General features: G+C 56.3%; 2 protein-coding genes across 2 annotated transcripts; one reads left to right on the forward strand and one right to left on the reverse strand.

Moving 5' to 3' along the window:
- Positions 1–4,277: 4,277 nt before the first annotated feature.
- PSMD13 (proteasome 26S subunit, non-ATPase 13) lies at positions 4,278–10,649 on the reverse strand. Its single transcript, XM_050336644.1, has 13 exons — positions 10,500–10,649; positions 10,332–10,410; positions 9,638–9,672; positions 9,507–9,562; positions 9,258–9,301; positions 9,005–9,091; positions 8,085–8,256; positions 7,560–7,639; positions 7,354–7,479; positions 6,648–6,710; positions 6,163–6,243; positions 5,497–5,613; positions 4,278–4,956 (listed from the first exon to the last, which is right to left on the reverse strand). The coding sequence occupies exons 1-13, from the start codon at positions 10,592–10,594 to the stop codon at positions 4,861–4,863; spliced, it is 1,131 nt and encodes a 376-aa protein (XP_050192601.1). The 5' UTR covers positions 10,595–10,649; the 3' UTR covers positions 4,278–4,860.
- A 159-nt stretch (positions 10,650–10,808) lies between these two features.
- On the forward strand, positions 10,809–15,370 carry SIRT3 (sirtuin 3). Its single transcript, XM_050337257.1, is given in 9 exon segments — positions 10,809–10,826; positions 10,903–10,999; positions 12,092–12,349; positions 12,656–12,888; positions 13,009–13,109; positions 13,289–13,450; positions 13,794–13,876; positions 13,878–14,001; positions 14,915–15,370. Coding segments are annotated over 7 exon segments (771 nt in total). The 5' UTR covers positions 10,809–10,826; positions 10,903–10,999; positions 12,092–12,302; the 3' UTR covers positions 14,936–15,370.
- Positions 15,371–16,355: the final 985 nt, after the last annotated feature.

The raw sequence follows: 16,355 nt of genomic DNA on the forward strand, positions 1-16,355 counted from the left end.
CATGGCTTTTCCAGGCACAGCCGTGTCCCAGTGAGCCCCGACCCCGGCTTCCCGCACCCAGGGGTGCTGCTGGCATCCAGCTCTATTCCACAAGTCCCTGACACCCCCAGCAGCTGGAGCAGCATTTCACTGAGTTACTCCCAAAGAAGAGACAAGAAAACATCCATCATTCCCTGACTGAGCTGCCCTGTGGCTGCAGCAGAAAGATCCACAGACACAGAATCTCAGAATGGTTTGGGTTGGAAAGGACCTGAAAGGCCATCTCATTCCAAGCCCCTCCATGGGCAGGGACACCTTCCACTAGCTCAGGTGGCTCCAAACTCCGTCCAGCTGGTCCCATTGTGGTAGGTCAGGGATTCAGGGATGACACCACCGGCCTCTCTGCCCTGGTGCTCACAGGGATTATTTTATTAACCAATCCAGCACTTACCAGATCAACATTACACATCTGTCCTCTGCTGTAAATCCATGCAAAAGCCCCAGTGCAGCCTGGCCCAGTCAATCCTGTGGCTGCCAACACCCCAGAGGTGACTTGAGGAGACCCTGACGAGCAGCAAAGGGGAGAGCCTGAGCAGTAACACCTGCTCTCACCTCTACTCCTTTTGTATCCCAGGATCAAATCCCAGGTGTGCCCCAGCAGGATTCATTTATCCTTTCACTCGTTCCTCACAACCAGCAGCTGTTCCTGGCACAGGCGTCCCTTGGAGAGCAGGTGCTGGCATGTAGGGACGAGGGGTAACCCCACCAGCCCACACCCCACTTCCTTCCCATTATTACAGGAATAAGGAATTCTAGAAAGTCCTTTCCTGCAGAATGGTGTTATGAGCAGTATAAAATTTAAAAAGGCCACAGAAGAGAAGTTCTGCTCCAAAGGAAAAGGTCTGCTCCAAGGGAAGGGGAAGCCTCTGCTCTCCAGCAGAGCAGTGTCCCCCTGTGCTGGCTGGGGACAGTTTTTGGCCTGAGAACCTTGGGCAGTTGGGTGCTGCTGAGGAAAAAAAACCCAAACTGAAAACAATTAAGGGAAGAAAAATTAAGCAGAGAACAATTCAGGAAAATCTTTTCCACCTCAGGGTGTTCCACCCTGTGCCCTCAGAGCGCAGCAGGTCCTGCGTGCCAAGAGGTGGCGGAGGGAGGGGGGGTTGGTGGCAGCAGTGACAGTGACAAGCTGGGCAGCTGCAGAGCCAGGAGGAGCGGGATCACCCTGACAGAGCCATGAGGGTCTTCCAGAGGGGCTCCCAGCTCCTGGCGGCTGCACTGCGGACCCCCCGCGCCCCCCGCGCCCAGCTCAGGTCCCGCCCCCCTGAGCACCCGCTCTCTGCCACTGTGAGTACCTGGGGGGCTGAAAGGGGGGGGACACCCCCACTGGAAGGGCCCAAACCCCCATGATAGGGACAAATTATTTTTGTTGGGGGCGGAAGCAAAAGAGGAGAGGGAGGCAGAGGGGGAAGGTGCCCCCAGGCTCCAGCCCACACCCCCATAGGGGCCCATGCCCTGCTCCCCCCACACTCAGGCTCCTGCTTCTGTTGCATTTTATCCCTTCAAGCCCCTTTTTAAACCTTTGGGGTTTGGGGCACCAACCCCCTTTGGGGTTAGGGTCCCCTGCAGCACAGGGTGTCCCCCAGGGAGGTGAAGCCAAGGGACAGCAGGACACTGGTGGTCCCTCAGGGGCAGACCTGGGCCCAATCCCCCCATCTTGGGACACTCAGCCCAAAGCCAGTGTCCCCATGGACAAGGACAGGGGCTGCTGTCACCACAGAGCTTGTAGGTCCCACTCTGGGGACGATTCCCCCCCAGTCCAGATCTTCCTGGGCAGGGTGAAACAAGCTGGGAAAAAGGAGCTTTTCACCAAAATCCTGGCTGGCTCCCACTCCACCCCTTGTCCGGGCAGTTTTCCCGCTGCTGCCTTTCTGAGGTTTGCATGAGCCTGGAAATGCTTTTTCCAGCAAAATAAGTGAAAGGAAGGTGCCAGTGTAGGGCATTGATGTTGTCCCGGTGCACCGGGGCAGCAAGGGGCTGCTGCTGGCTGCAGTTCCCAAAGTCATCTGAAAGTCAGACACAGCTGCCTCTGGAAATGCTGAGGGCCCTGGCCAGAGCCTCAAGGTCAGGCACTGCTCCAGTTTCCCAGTGAATATCATGGCAGGGAAACGTGGAATAAGGGAAACAACAAGCCTGGAGAGCTCCAGGTCCATCTGTTGCCAGTGGGAATGGCTGTGCTTCCCCAAGTTCCTCCACAGCCCCACGGTGGGTCCATCCCATGGCACAGGGCTGGGAAGAGCACAGAGAAGTGAGCTGGGTCTGTGGTGTTGGATGGCACCAGTGCAGCCATCCTGGGAGCCCTGTGCACCTTGGCCACGGCACAGCCACCCCAGGAGCCCCGTAAATCAGGTAACAACCATCCCAGGAGCTCCCACACCATGGCACAGCTGTCCCCCCAGGAGCCCCCCCCCCAAACATCCCATGGCCCAGCCATCCCACTGATTCCCGTTCCTTCTCCCCCACAGGAGCAAAGCATTGCCTTAGCTGTGATGTTCACCTCGTTCCTGCTGCCCACAGCCTGGGTCCTGGCCAACATAGAGCACTACAAGGCCAGGCCGGAGTGAGGAGTGGCAGGAGCAGCCTGTTCCCCACTGAGAGAATCCCAAGGGAAGAGTTCCTGGGACAGACCCTCTCTGGGATGGAACCCCCCAGGCCTGTTCATTAAAATTCACTTTTGCATTCAGCACAACGGCTCCTTGGGTTTGCTTCATCCACAGGTGTGTCCGTAGGGAATGACCTGGAACCCTGTCCTGAAGGCAGCATTCCCTCGCAGCGGGCTCCAGCGAGAAGGGATATTCCCTCTGGAACCTTTACCTGCTGCAGCTGGAGCACAGCACAGGGCAGGCACCCAGTCACCTCTTCCAGCACAAGCAAGGAAGCAAAGCCAAGGTGAATTCCTGTTGGAAAGTGACATTAAAAGGGTCCCACAGGCACCTGACTGCCCCCTCCCTGCACAAAGGGCCTTTGTGCCCACCACATCCCAAATTACCTGTGTCAGGGAAGCAGCCAGCACACGAGAAAGGTTGAGTAGCAAAAGGTACTTCCAGATATCTTGGAGAAACCTCTGAAGCTGTCAGAGATCCACAGATCTCATCTCCAATCCCGGGAGCTGCTCAGAGTTCGCAGCCAGGTGAATGCTCCCACAGCACAGGGGCTGTTGGAATCCTCCTGGGAGAAGCTGTTGTTAGTGTTTCCCACAGTGACATTCCAGGTGTTTGATGCTGATCTCAAGCAGCAGCAGCCCCACAACTCGCTGGCTCAGGTGGAGCTTTCTCCATCCCAACGTGTAGGGATGAGGCCCCAGGAATGAGGGCGAGATCCAATATGGCACTGGGAAGGAGACAGTGCTCCTTTAAAGCCTTTTCCTGTCCCTGACTAGGAAATGAAGGGAACATTTTCCAGAACACTTGTCTCCTCCACACACTCTCCTGAAGTCAGCAAAAGTGACAGGAATGAGCGTTGGAAGACAAGATGCAGCAGAACTGGGAAAGTCAAATCCAGTGGCTGAACTGACAGGGAAAATGCAGGCACTGGGCACTGAACCCTAACCCTAACCCCCATCCAGGGAGGAATTTTAGCCAGAAGGGCCTGGAAAGCAGCAGTAGGAGGGTGAGCAGGTACAGACTCCTGAATCCCAGCAGTGACAAGGACTGACCACGGATACAATGGCAGCAGCTTTTAAAAACCCACGAACGCCCCAGGGAATTTAACCAGATCCATGGACCCAACTCCACTCAATGTGAAGTAATTGCTATAACTCCCCGTGCCACATCCTGTCCTGCCTCATAACAAGGAGTTCGTGCATCCATAGGGACGCTGGGAGGGATCCCAGCTCAGATCCCCATTTGTTCCACATTCTCAACCTGCACTAAAAACTTCCACCCCAGAAAATCACAGAAGCAACAGGACAAACAATCCCCAACAAAGACAATTCCCTCACAGAAAAGCTTTTAACATCGGTCTTAAGAAACAAGCAGAACAAAAACATGTCCCTGGGCTGGTTTCAGCTCTCAGTCTGTTACAATTGGCTTGGGAACAGCGATCAGGGCTGGAATATCCCACAGAAGGATCCTGCCCAGGTTGACACCCAGATACCACTGCTCCATACTTACACAATGATCCCATTGGCAGATTAAAAACTGGATTACTCTGAGAGAGGGGTTTGCAATGTGAAACTGAGGAGGAGATGTGACACTGGGTGGGGGAAAACGTATTTTTAAAGGGATGGAGATGACACAGAATCCCAGAAAAGGGAAGGCAGAGACGTTTATTCTGGCAATGCCACTGCACCTCGCCTGAGCACAAAGCGTTGGTGAAAGACAAACCACCCCCCAAGTGTGTGAACACACCCACCAACTGGGAAAACCCTTGGATGGAGCAAACACTCCCTCTACTGCAAATGAGGAGGGGTGAAGAGAGTATGATCTGGGGAAGAGGATTTGGGAAATGCTGCCTTGGGGCTGCTGCAGGGGCAGAGGGAGAGGGCAGCAGGACAGGCTGTGCCCCCTAAGGCCAAGACCCCTCGGTACCTGTACCAGGATCCCACCCTCCCGCAGCAGCTGGAGGCAGGAGGGACTGGGAGTGATCCATCCCCCCCAGGACGGAGCTCTGGGATCAGAGCAACTCGTGTCAGCAGAGGGAAAGCTTGACTCAAGCACCAAAGGGTCACACAGCAAAAGGCCACGTACTCCTCCGAAATACATCCCATGCTGCTCCCCCCTCTGCCCACCCACCCCCTCCATGGATTCAGTGCAGTCAGTGGTCTGAGTGCTGCTGGCCTCAGGAGCAGCAGGAATCACCCTCCCGGGGCCAGAGCCAGGCCCTCTATGTCAGGATGTCGTGGGCTTGGTGCTCCACCAGCATCTCCATGCTCCGCACGTCTGTGCACCAGAACTCCAGGCGGTCCTTCATCCCTTTGATCTGCAAGGCAAGGCCACACCTCAGCTCCTGGGAATGCCCACAGGCACCCTCAGGGACACACACCTCAGATGCCAAACTACTCCTCAAAACCCTGCACATCGGGAAAGGGCGCTGCCCCATCCCTTGGAGTGTTCCAGCCCAGCTTGGATGGGGCTTGGAGCAACCTGGGCTAGTGGCAAGGGGTGGCACTGGATGACCTGTAAGGTCCCTTCCATCCCAAACCATCCTGGGATTAACAGCTTCTACCAGCAAATCAGCAACAGCCAAAAGTTAAATTGAAACGCACCAAAGGAATTCCTTGCAGCTGGAATTTCATATAATCTGTGTGGCTTCCACAAGGGACATGTCAGCCCTGTCCTGTTCCATCCCCTGTCAGGTTTCTGACCACCCACTCCCTATAGGGGTGTGAAAAGCACCAGGTACCCCAGGGTGAAATCACAGGTACCACGTAAAAGGAAAAGCTGGTTCCCCTTCAGGACGCCCCAGGGAGGCTCATTCCCAAGCTGTGACCCTTCACAGTCCCGATTTCATTCCTGTTACCTGCTGTAGGTCCAGCACACGTGGCTGCACCCATGTCATGTGCACCCTCTTGTCCACCTCGTCAATGCTGCCCTTCACCAGGCCTACTGAGAGCGCCTTCATCACCAGCAGCTCCACCTGGCAACAGAAACACAAGGAAAATGACTCAGATCAGCCAGTTTCTCCCCTGAGATGAATAAAACCCTCCCTTGGTGCCCTCACAGCAGACTGTTCGCACGCAGAGTCCAGCGCAGCAGCTCTCGCTGCCCCCTTTCAGGTGACAGGACTGCCTTGAGACTCGACATCTCAACACACAGGAGGGAGCCCTTTTCCCCAAAACCAGATTGACTTTCTTGTCTCTGAAATCCCAGGAAAAACAAGGCAACGGGAAAAAGCCAACAGAGTCGAAGCACCCCCAGGCAGCAGGAACAGGGGTCTGGCCAGATGGTGGGAGTAGGGCTCTTCTCCCAGGGAACAAGTGACAAGAGGAACTGACCTCAAGCTGCATGTGGTTGGACATGAGGAAGGACTGGATGTGGCACTCAGTGCTCTGAGCTGGGGGCATCAGGCACAGGTTCTCAGTGATCCTGGGAGGTCTTTTCCAACCTCAGTGACCCTGGGATTGTGTGTGACGCTCTTAGAGCTCCCAGCCAGGACATCACTAAGTTTGTCTGACCCCAGACTCACCTCGTTGACGGTGACTTTGGCACTCTTGGCAATCTCCTCGAAGGTGAGCTGTCGGTGATTGGCTGGGCGGGTGAAAGTCATCTGAGTCCGGGGAACAGAGCAAAAAAATAAACCCCCACGGGGTTTTAGTGGTTCCCACAGCACACAGAGCCTCCCCTGTGCTGCCCTGCCCAGTCTCACTCTGCATCGGCAGCTGCGTTTCCCATATTTAACTGAAATAAGTCAAATAAAGTCTAAATTTCAAGAGTTATCACTCCAGACACCATCCCTGAGATACGAGGCTTCCTCTACCCCTCTTCCATGTCACAGAATCCCAGAACGCTTTGGGGGTTGGAAGGGACCTTAAAGCTCATCCCATTCCATCCCCTGCCGTGGGCAGGGACACCTTCCACTATCCCAGGTTCCTCCAAGCCTCGCCCAGCCTGGCCTAGAACACTTCCAGGGATGGGGCAGCCACATCTTCTCTGGAGAACATCCCAGCTCACCTCCATGAGACACAAAAGCTGGATCTTCTGCAGCAGCAGCGCCTCGTTCGCAGCCAGGTCAGGCTGTGAGAAGAGAAAATGCACCAAATCAGGTCACTATTGCATTTTCCCCTCAGCCTGGGGGAGAACAGCTTGTTTCACACAGGGGCAAATCCCTGAGGGGGCTTTATTTAGGAGGGAGGAGGCCATCACAGCCCAGCCACCACCTGGGAATGGTTCCAGAAAATAAATCCCAGGAGCTGCACACAAAACACAGAAGCCTCACCAGGCAGGCCAGTGGACTCACAAATCCACCTGCAAACTACTGCTGTGTCAGTAATTCCTGGAGTGGCCAGTGCAGGTAACATCCAACACCACTGTTTGCCTCACACTTCCCAGAAGAGGAGGGAAAACCACTCTTTTCTACTGGAAAGCACTGCTGTTATGGAGATTAAATCTGGGATTATCTGCCTGTGCAGGACATTTGTGTGTGCTCTGCCCTTGGATCACAGGAGATTTCTCTCTATTTCTTTCCATCAACCAGAGGGGAGCCAAAAGAAAACTAATGACATGTATCAAGATGAAATAACTCATTAAACCCCAATTAGAATTACACCAGTGCACCAGAGCCAGGAATTAGGTAAAGGTAGTAAAGCAGAGGTCCAGAGGCTCCAAGTGGGCTCTCTAAACCCTGAGCTTGGGCCCTCAGCACTACAACACCCCTCACCTGCTGCCCCCAGGCCGACTTGAGGGCCTGGAAGGTCTCCACGTTGCCACTGTTGAAGGCGAAGAGGGTGTCGATGAGCCACTGCCGGTCTGTGCTCCTCAGGGACTCCAGCACGGGGTGCATGAGCTGCAGGAACCAGGCAGGAGGGCATTAGCAGGGTAAAAATCAGCTCCTGAGGCTCAGTGGAGGAATGTGGCAGGACTTACCAGCTCCCCAAAGTTGTAAACACCTTCTCCCAGCAGCCCGGCCAGCCCCAGGGTGAAGGCTCTTTCCTGCTGCTCTGACACTGGAAAAAAACCCCAGCAAACAGACCAAAAGTAATTTGCATGAAGAAAAAGCCCAGAACAAAAATAATTTCGGTAAAGCAGCAGTTTAAGCCCCAGCAACCCCTCCCTCATCCTTCTCTGTGCCTGCATTAAACCATTCCCACCCCTCACCCTCTCTCAAGCCTGAAATTCAGGAGCCTGCAGTAACCACAGCACAAAAGCACCACTTCTGGAATTCAGAGTGAAGGTTTTGGGGGAATTAGAAGAAACTCCCCCTTCTGGCAGGGGCATTCCCCCCTCCCATCACCCTTAGGACCAGAACCCTGGGTGGGGTCACTGCACAATCCAGCCAGGCCTCGGATCCACCACGGCACGGCTAAAACAACATGGATAAAAACCTCTGCCAGGGCGTTTATTTGGTAGAGCAGAGCGTGGAGAGTGGGACTTTCCAGGCAGAGGAGTCACCTGGCAGGTCCTTGACCTCGATGCAGCCCAGGAAGCGCAGAGCATCCTTGTAGTAGGCAGCGTGGTTCCCCACCGTCTGGTAGTACTTGCTGGAGAGGTCGTAGAAGCGGCTGTGCACCGAGGTCACCCCGGGCAGGGTGTTCAGCAGCTCCTCCACCTCCTCGATGGTCTCCTGGGCAGGGGGAGACCTGCCTTTGTAAAGGGTAAGGAGTACCCGGTGCACTGCTGGAATCCCGGACGGGAGGATCACAGCATTCCCAGATGGGGCCCAGGGGCAGGTGTGACACCCCAGGAGCCACAGCCAAAGCCACCAGCAGGGTATTTATGCATATATTTACATGCTTATCCAAAACTAAAGCAGCAGTCTCCCTTCACACAGTAGTGGGGGGGGGGGAAAAACCCACCCCCAAACCAGCCCGGCAGCTGTAACTATATATAATGATGGCTTTAAACTGAAAGAGAAAGGTTTTGGGTGGGGTTTTGGGATAAATCATTCCCTGTGAGGGTGGTGAGGCCCTGGCACAGGTTGCCCAAAAGAGCTGTGGCTGCCCCACTGCTGGAAGGGTTCAAGGCCAGGTCGGATGAAGGCTGGAGCAACCTGGGATAGTGGAAGGTGTCCCTGCCCATGGAACCATTCCAGCATTACATGGTACAGACACACCCAAAGCCATCACTCTGCGCTTGCTCTAGGAGATCTAAAGCTGCCCTGCATGAAAACCCTCATTTTGGGTGTAAAAGACAGTTCTAAAACAAGTCAAGGACAACAAACCCCATGTGCTTTGCTCGGGCAGCAACATTGCAGGTCACCAGGAGCAGCTCCCACACACTGGGGAGGCTCACCAGACCCTCTGAGCTGGGAGTTGTGACAATCAAGGAATGCCCCAGCACCCCAAAACCTCCCAGCCCGGGCCACCCCTCACCTTGGTGACCTGCAGGTCCCCGATGTTGAGCTTGAGGGCCCCGATGGCTGTTTTGCACAGGATCACGGCCTCGTCACTGCTCTTCACCTGCAGGGACACAGGGAGACCTGCCTGGAGTGCCACCTGCAGCCAGGTGGCTGGGACAGGGCTGGGTGCACCCCACTGATCACATTCCCACAGTAAAATCCCTGGATTCCACAGCCCAGGTGTCACACACACACCGGACTGCCGCAGGGAGCAGCTTCAGACATACCTTTTCCCGAGTCTTCTCCAGGAAAGTCAGGGCCACGTTGGGATCTGGAGCAGAGGAAAATCAGGTTTTAAAAAGCAGCAGTACCAGGAGGTCCCGTGGAGCTGAACTTCACCCCCAAATACGTTGTTTACTGCATTCCTGAAGTGCTTTCCCTTCCGAAAGCAGCAGTCCGAGATTCCCCTGTGCCTGGCCACGTTCCACAGGGATCAGGGGCTGGGAGCAGCATGGGGAGGAGGTGAGGACACGCACCTGTCATCTGCCGGACCACGTGCAGGATGATCTCCACCAGGGACAGGGGGTTCACCCTGCAAAGAGCAACCTGGGGTCAGCACAGGGCCCCAACCCCCCCAGGTGACCCCAACCCCCCCCAGGTGACTCACCTGTGCTCAAACTCACTGATGAAGTTCTCGTAGAGCTGTGGGGGACAAGGACAGGGACACTCAGGGCCAAGGACACCCCAGCTCAGAGTTTTCACTCTATTTCCTCTTCTATTCCAGCTCATTTGAACATCCCTGGGAGCGTCCAAGGCCAGGCTGGACAGCGTTTGGAGCGACCCGGGCTAGTGGAAGATGTCCCTTCCAGGGAGGGTGGAGCTTCCAACCCAAGCCATTCTATGATTTTTCCAACAAAGTGGGCATCCCACACAGAAATTCCAGCACTGTGCAGAATCCATGAGCACAGAACTACCCATTTTAGCTCCTCCCAGCTCCGAGGAAGGGCCCGAAGGAAGCACCTGTGAACACCCCACACTCCACCCTGCACTCGGCAAACCCCTTGTCACAGAAGGGAGCTGAAGAGAAAAATAAAAATCCCCCTGCACCTCCCAAACGTAAAAAACTTAGAGCGAATGAAAGTAAAGAATCGCCCCGAAGGTTATAAAATCCCGACACATTTAATTTTAGCCAGATTTTCACCCATACCCCGCAGGCTCACGGGAGGCAAGTCCACCCGGGTCAGCGATTCTCCGAGAGGATTGTTACGGGCTGAGCCACAGGCTGAGTTTTCCCCGGTACAACTCCCCCACCCCATCCCTGCGCCACGGGGAAATCCCACACCCGGCAATCCCCCCCTCACCTTGATGAGCCCATCGCCCTGGGCGAAGCAGGGGTCCTGCACGAAGTCCAGCACCTGCAGGGTGAGCTGGTGCCACAGCCTGGGGACACAAAACACTCTCCGTGAGACACCGGGAACAAACACCGGGAACAAACACCAGGCATTCCCGCCCCCCCTCCCCGCGCTCACTTCTTGTTGTAGAGCTCCTCGAGGCGGTGCCACACGGCGGCCTGGCCCGGCCCCGCGCTCTGGCTCTGCTGCAGGAAGCCCGGCACGTCCTTCATGGCGGCGGCGGGACCGGAGGGGCCGAGGCGCGGCGGGGCCGGGGCGAGCAGGCCGCGCCGCCGCCGGGGCTGCGCACTCACTTCCGCCCGCGCGGGGCGTGCCGGGTACCGTAACGCCCCGCGCCCGCCGCCGCCGCGCACTCTGGGTTCGCGGCGCTACCGTAACGCCCCGCGCCCGCCGGGGCCGCGATGAGCGGGGCGCGGGGCCGCGGTGCGGGGCTGCTGGCGGCCGGTGAGCGCCGGGGGCCGGGGGGAGCCCCTCGGGGCCGGCGGGACACCCCGCTCAGCACCGCTCTGCTCTCTTACAGCGGCGTGGAGGAGCCTGTGGGAGCGCGGCCCCCGCCACGGCGGCGGCGGAGGGAGCGCGGCCCGGTCCGGCCGGGTGGGCGGCGGCAGAGCGGGGAGGTACGGGGGGGATGCCGGGCTGGGCGCTGGAGCCGGGAAGGGGAGGGTGGGAATCGGTGGCTGCGTAGAAGGTCCCGCGGGATGTGCGCCCGTGATGGAGGATGTCATGTCCTTGCCAAACCAGGCGGGTGGAGCATCGCTCCCTGGAACCAGGGCTCGGAGCTCGGAGAGTAGGGACTGAGCAGGGGAAGGTCAGTGTTGTACGGGGTTGGGGGTTCAGCTCCTCGGGAACCCCGTCTGACAGGGCAGAGCCACGTCCCTGTGACAGCAGGAAAAGGCAGTGCAGTGTGACATCCCGGGGAAAGCAGAACAACGTCCCTGTGACAGCAGGGAAAGGCAGTGTAGTGTCACATCCCAGGGAAGGCAGTGTCACATACCTGGGAAGGTAAAGCCATATTCTCTGTGACAGCAGGGAAAGGCAGGGGAGTGTCACATCCCAGGGAAGGCAGAGTTGACCACACTGATGCCAGGAGACTCTTCCAGTGTCGTTGCTTCTAGTCTCTACTTCCAGCCCCTCTCACTGTTCTTTGGGCTTGCCAAGCCCCCCCCGCTCTCCCCACGCCTGCTCTGGACGGTGCACAATGCCCTGCTCCAGCACCACCAATTTTCTGGGAGAAGCTGTTCCCTGCTGATGATGCCTGTTCCCGAACTGCTAATGACTGTTCCCAAGCTGATAATGGCTGTTCCCAGCCCAGCTGGGCACAGGGCTGTGATTCCTTTGGGCATGGACAACACGGAGCTCTCCCAGGGCAGAGGAGGGGGACGGGGAAATGACAGAGTCTGTGCTCACCTGGGCAGGGTGACACATCACCCTGATAGAAACTTATTGAATTCAGAACACAGAACAGCTTCCTGGATCCCAGAGTGGTGGGACTGGTGATTCCCAGTGCTGCTGCTCCCACAGCCCTCTGTCCGCCCGTGTCCAAAAAAACCAGAGATGTATTTTAGGTCCGCATAAGGGAGAGCAGAGGGACGTGTCTTCTCCTGGGTTTGAGTCAGACTAGCAGCCAAGCTTTCTCCTAGTGGAGCCCTAGCACAGTCCTGCCTGTGGAAGAGCTTTCTGTGGAATTTTTGGGTGTTTTTCTCCCCCAGAGCCAAAGTTGCTGACAGTTCTCTCAGGACACACCTACTGTGCTTCCCCCCCGTGCTGAGCAGGATCCAGGGCTCCAGGCCCTTCTCTCTGAGTTCTGCCAGAGCCATTTTGGGCCGGGGCAGGTGGGGAGGTGACGAGGGGAAGGAGAAGCTCACCTTGAAGGAGGTGGCCGAGCTCCTCCAGAAGAAGGAATGTCGCCGTGTGGTAGTGATGGCCGGAGCCGGGATCAGCACACCCAGCGGCATCCCAGACTTCAGGTGACACCTCCATCCTCTTTGTCCTTCACTAGTGCTGGGAGGGCCGAGTCTTCTCCATGGAAGGGGTGGTTAAAAATTGGAAGGGGCTGCCCGGGGAGGTGATGGAGTCCCCATCCCTGGAGGCGTGCAAGGAACGACTGGACGTCACACTCAGTGCTCTGGGCTGGGTGAGAAGGTGGGGATCAGTCACAGGGTGGGCTCAGTGACCTTGTGGGCCTTTTCCAGCCTAAATGATCTGGGGATTCTGTCTCCAGCTCAGGTAACGCTGGTGCTGCAGCCCCTCCCATGTTCCCCCTGTCCGTGCAGGTCCCCCGGGAGCGGCCTGTACAGCAACCTGGAGCAGTACGACATCCCCTACCCTGAGGCCATCTTTGAGCTGGGCTATTTCTTTGTCAACCCCAAACCCTTCTTCACCCTGGCCAAGGAGCTCTACCCCGGCAACTACCGCCCCAATTCCGCCCACTACTTCCTGCGGCTGCTGCACGACAAGGGGCTGCTCCTGCGCCTCTACACCCAGAACATCGACGGGCTGGAGAGAAGTGAGTTCCCTCTCCCCGCCTCCAGCAGCACCGCCAGCAAGAGCTGAGGGGAGAAGCAGGACTGGGGAGATGCACACAGGGAGTGTCTGGCTCAGTCCTCTCCAACGTGCTGTATTCCAGTGGCTGGGATCCCTCCCGACAAGCTGGTGGAAGCCCATGGCACCTTTGCCACTGCCACCTGTACAGTGTGTAAGAGGAACTTCCCCGGAGAGGACTTCAGGGTGAGTGGGCCCAGCCAGGCTTCAACACAGCAGTTAACACTGTTAAAATAATGACAGGTCCTAGTCCTGTTCTTCGGCCCTGGAAGCAAGAGGGGATGAGACTCAGGGCTGGGCATTGCTGTGAGGACACATGGTGGTTTCTGCCCCGTGACAGGTAGCTCTGGGGTCTCTCCTTCCAGGGGGATGTCATGGGAGACAGGGTCCCTTGCTGCCCTGTGTGCACTGGAGTTGTCAAACCCGACATCGTGTTCTTCGGTGAGGAGCTCCCGCAGCGCTTCCTCCTGCACCTGGCAGACTTCCCCCTGGCAGACCTGCTCTTCGTCATCGGGACGTCCCTGGAGGTCTGGAAATAAGGGAAGCCCCGGGGAAAAAAGGCGCATGGAAAACAGGGAGGGGAGAGAGGGCTTATAGGAGAAGGTGAGAAACGGGGTTAGGGAGGTGAAATTTGAGGGGGAGGGTAAGAAATAGGGTGCAGGTGATCCGAGAGACCCTCTAGAAACCAGGAGGGCACCTGGAGAGCCTTGGGGCCACCTCAGAAAAGGCCACCGGGTGACACTGTGACCCATCCAGAGCTGGGGTGGCTGAGCCCACAGCGGGGGAACCGTCAGACACAGCAGTTCTGAGCCTGGAACAGGTGCCTGTGGCAGGGTGACAGTCCCCCTGCCCTCCTGGTTCCTCCCTCAGGTGGAGCCCTTTGCCAGCCTGGCCGGAGCCGTGCGCAACTCCGTGCCCCGGGTCCTCATCAACCGGGAGCTGGTGGGGCCCTTCGTGGCAGCAGCGCCACAATGACGTGGCCCAGCTCGGGGACGTGGTCGGGGGCGTCGAGAAGCTGGTGGAGCTGCTGGGCTGGAACAAGGAGCTGCAAATGCTGATCCAGAAGGAGAAAGAGAAGGTGGGAAGGGGCTCAGAGCCCCACCTCCCCCCTCAGCCTTTGCAATCCCTGTGCTGGAGTTACCCAGGGAGCGGGTTTATGCTTGCTGAGGTTGCCTGCTGTCTGCCCTCACAGGGAAAGACTGCAGAAGGGCTAAAAACACCCCAAACCACCCAAACCAAACCTGAGTGCTGTTTCACAGCCAAAGTGCCAGAGCAGAGTGCTATGGGCTGAACGTGTCCGTGGTAGATAGGAAGATGCAGATCTGCCAGTCCCAGATGAAATAGGAACATGGAAAAGGGCAGCATTTGGGCTTTGATCATTTCTTTCCCTCTGCCATTCTCACATCTGTAACCTTCTGGGATCTTCAGGAGTGAGAAATTGCAGGGGAACAAGTCCTTAATTAATAGAGCTCAGTGCTGCTGTTAATTACTGCACTGCTGTAGACCACTGGGAAGATTTTTCCACATTTGACATCAAACCGTTAAAATTTTTTAGGGATACACTGCCCAAACGTGACTTCTTCATAAAATCTGGCTTCCAGATTCCAATTTTAACATCCAGGTTGTTCTTATTTTCTTCAGATCATGAGGCAGGAATTGAGTAGGAATTCTTAGTCTGTCAGCCAGGTTTTTTATGTTTCGGTACAAACATTTTGGGGTCCAGCCAGCCCTTGGCTTGATGCTTGTGCTGCTCTGAATCCCTGACGGATAATGCTGATAAAGCAGGAAAACTAAGGCCAGCTTGGACAGGGCTTGGAGCAACCTGGTCTCGTAGAAAGTGTCCCTGCCCATGGCAGGGGGTGGAACGAGATGAGCTTTAAGGTCCCTTCCAACCCAAACCATCCTGGGATTCCGTGAAAGCTGTGGGGATGGTGCTTGGAGCTGGAATGTTTGATGCTCCCTGGCAAACGCTGTGGTCTCCCTGTTTTCAGCTGGATGCAAAGGACAAGTAGGACGGTGCTCCTGCCACCCCTCAGCACATCATTTGATGATGTCCAGCCATGCAATGTCACCAGCAAGCAGCAGGGCGCTCATGCCAGCACACCCAGTGAGCTCCGTGTCTGCAGCTGGCTGTGTGGATCTCCCTCCTTCCCAGCTGTCCATCCCGGAGCCCCCTGCTGGGGCTGGTTCTAGGGAGCAGGAGCTGGAAGTTTTACAGCTTCCACTGAACTGAGCGTCCGAGGCCTCTCACGGCTCCTCCCCAGCCATGTTCCCTCGGCCACGATCCTGAGCTGCTGCAGACTGTTTATTCTGCCATGAAATCTCTGCTAATCAGGGTACAGTCTGGGGGTGGGGGGGCTGCCCCCATTCCCATTCCAGCTCAAGCTGCTGCAGGACTTCTGAATCACTAGAGTGTTAATTATTTATTAATAAAGAGATGGAATTCATTTCTGGATGTCACCTGAGGGTTTTCTGTTAAGTCAGACCTTCCCTGGGGTTAGAGCATGTTCTGTTCCCACCACATCTCCTTTCCCCTGCTTTTTAGTAATTTTTTTTTCCTTTTTCCCCTCATACCACTGCCTTTCCTTGCTGTAAATGCCGTCCTGGGGGAGTGGCATTACCACAGCCCTGCAGCCATGTCCTGCTGTGCCCCAAACCTGCCACAACACAATGCAGAGCCTCCTGGCACATGGATCCACACTGAAAATGCTGGGGACTGGTTTCTAACCATACCCTGCTTCCCAAAAAAACAATTCCATGATTTTGTGAATGCCTCATGCCAAGTGCCCTGTGCCAAGCTCAGCCCCTGCTCCAGGGCATTCCAGGCCAGGCCTGGCAGCTGCTCTGAGGGATTTAAAGCACTCTGGAAAATGAAAACAACAATATCAGAGGTAATTGCATTAAAAACACCAATCCCCCCTTTTGCTTTTGCACAGAAAACTTGGGAGAGCTTCAACAGCTGGGAAGGGATCAGGGTCTGTGTGTGCACCCAGTGGTGGGTTCTTGGCTAGTTAAAAAAAAAGATAAAGATGCTGTTGGCCCAAAACCTCCCACTGTGACAGAGCAGGGCTGTGCCAGCCCAGCAGCCCGGCTGTGACCCTTGGGGGTCAGTTTTATATCAGTTACTGGGATTCCAACCATTACTAAACAATTCCTAATCACCGAGGAGCTAAACAGAATCCCAGAATCATCCACGTTGGAAAAGATCTCCACGATCATCAAGTCCACCCTGTGCCTGATTCCCACCTTGTCCCCCAGCCCAGAGCACCGAGTGCCATGGCCAGGCCTTCCTTGGACACCTCCAGGGGTGGAGACTCCACCACCTTCCTGGGCAGCTCCTTCCAATGCCTGAACACCCTTTCCATGAGGAAATTCTTCCTGATGTCCAATCTGAGCCTCCCCATGCACAACTTGAGGCCATTTTCTCTCCTG

The sequence above is a fragment of the Myiozetetes cayanensis genome, unplaced genomic scaffold, assembly GCF_022539395.1.
Source record: "Myiozetetes cayanensis isolate MyiCay16 unplaced genomic scaffold, myiCay2020 scf6-25, whole genome shotgun sequence".
Lineage (NCBI taxonomy): Eukaryota > Metazoa > Chordata > Aves > Passeriformes > Tyrannidae > Myiozetetes > Myiozetetes cayanensis.

Coding starts and splice junctions, on each gene's coding strand:
- PSMD13 (XM_050336644.1), bottom strand. CDS start 10,594: ATGAAGGACGTGCCGGGCTTCCTGCAGCAGAGCCAGAGCGCGGGGCCG. Junction 10,411..10,499: donor GAGGAGCTCTACAACAAGAA/GTGAGCGCGGGG, acceptor TTGTGTCCCCAG/GCTGTGGCACCAGCTCACCC. Junction 7,480..7,559: donor TTTACAACTTTGGGGAGCTG/GTAAGTCCTGCC, acceptor TGGTTCCTGCAG/CTCATGCACCCCGTGCTGGA.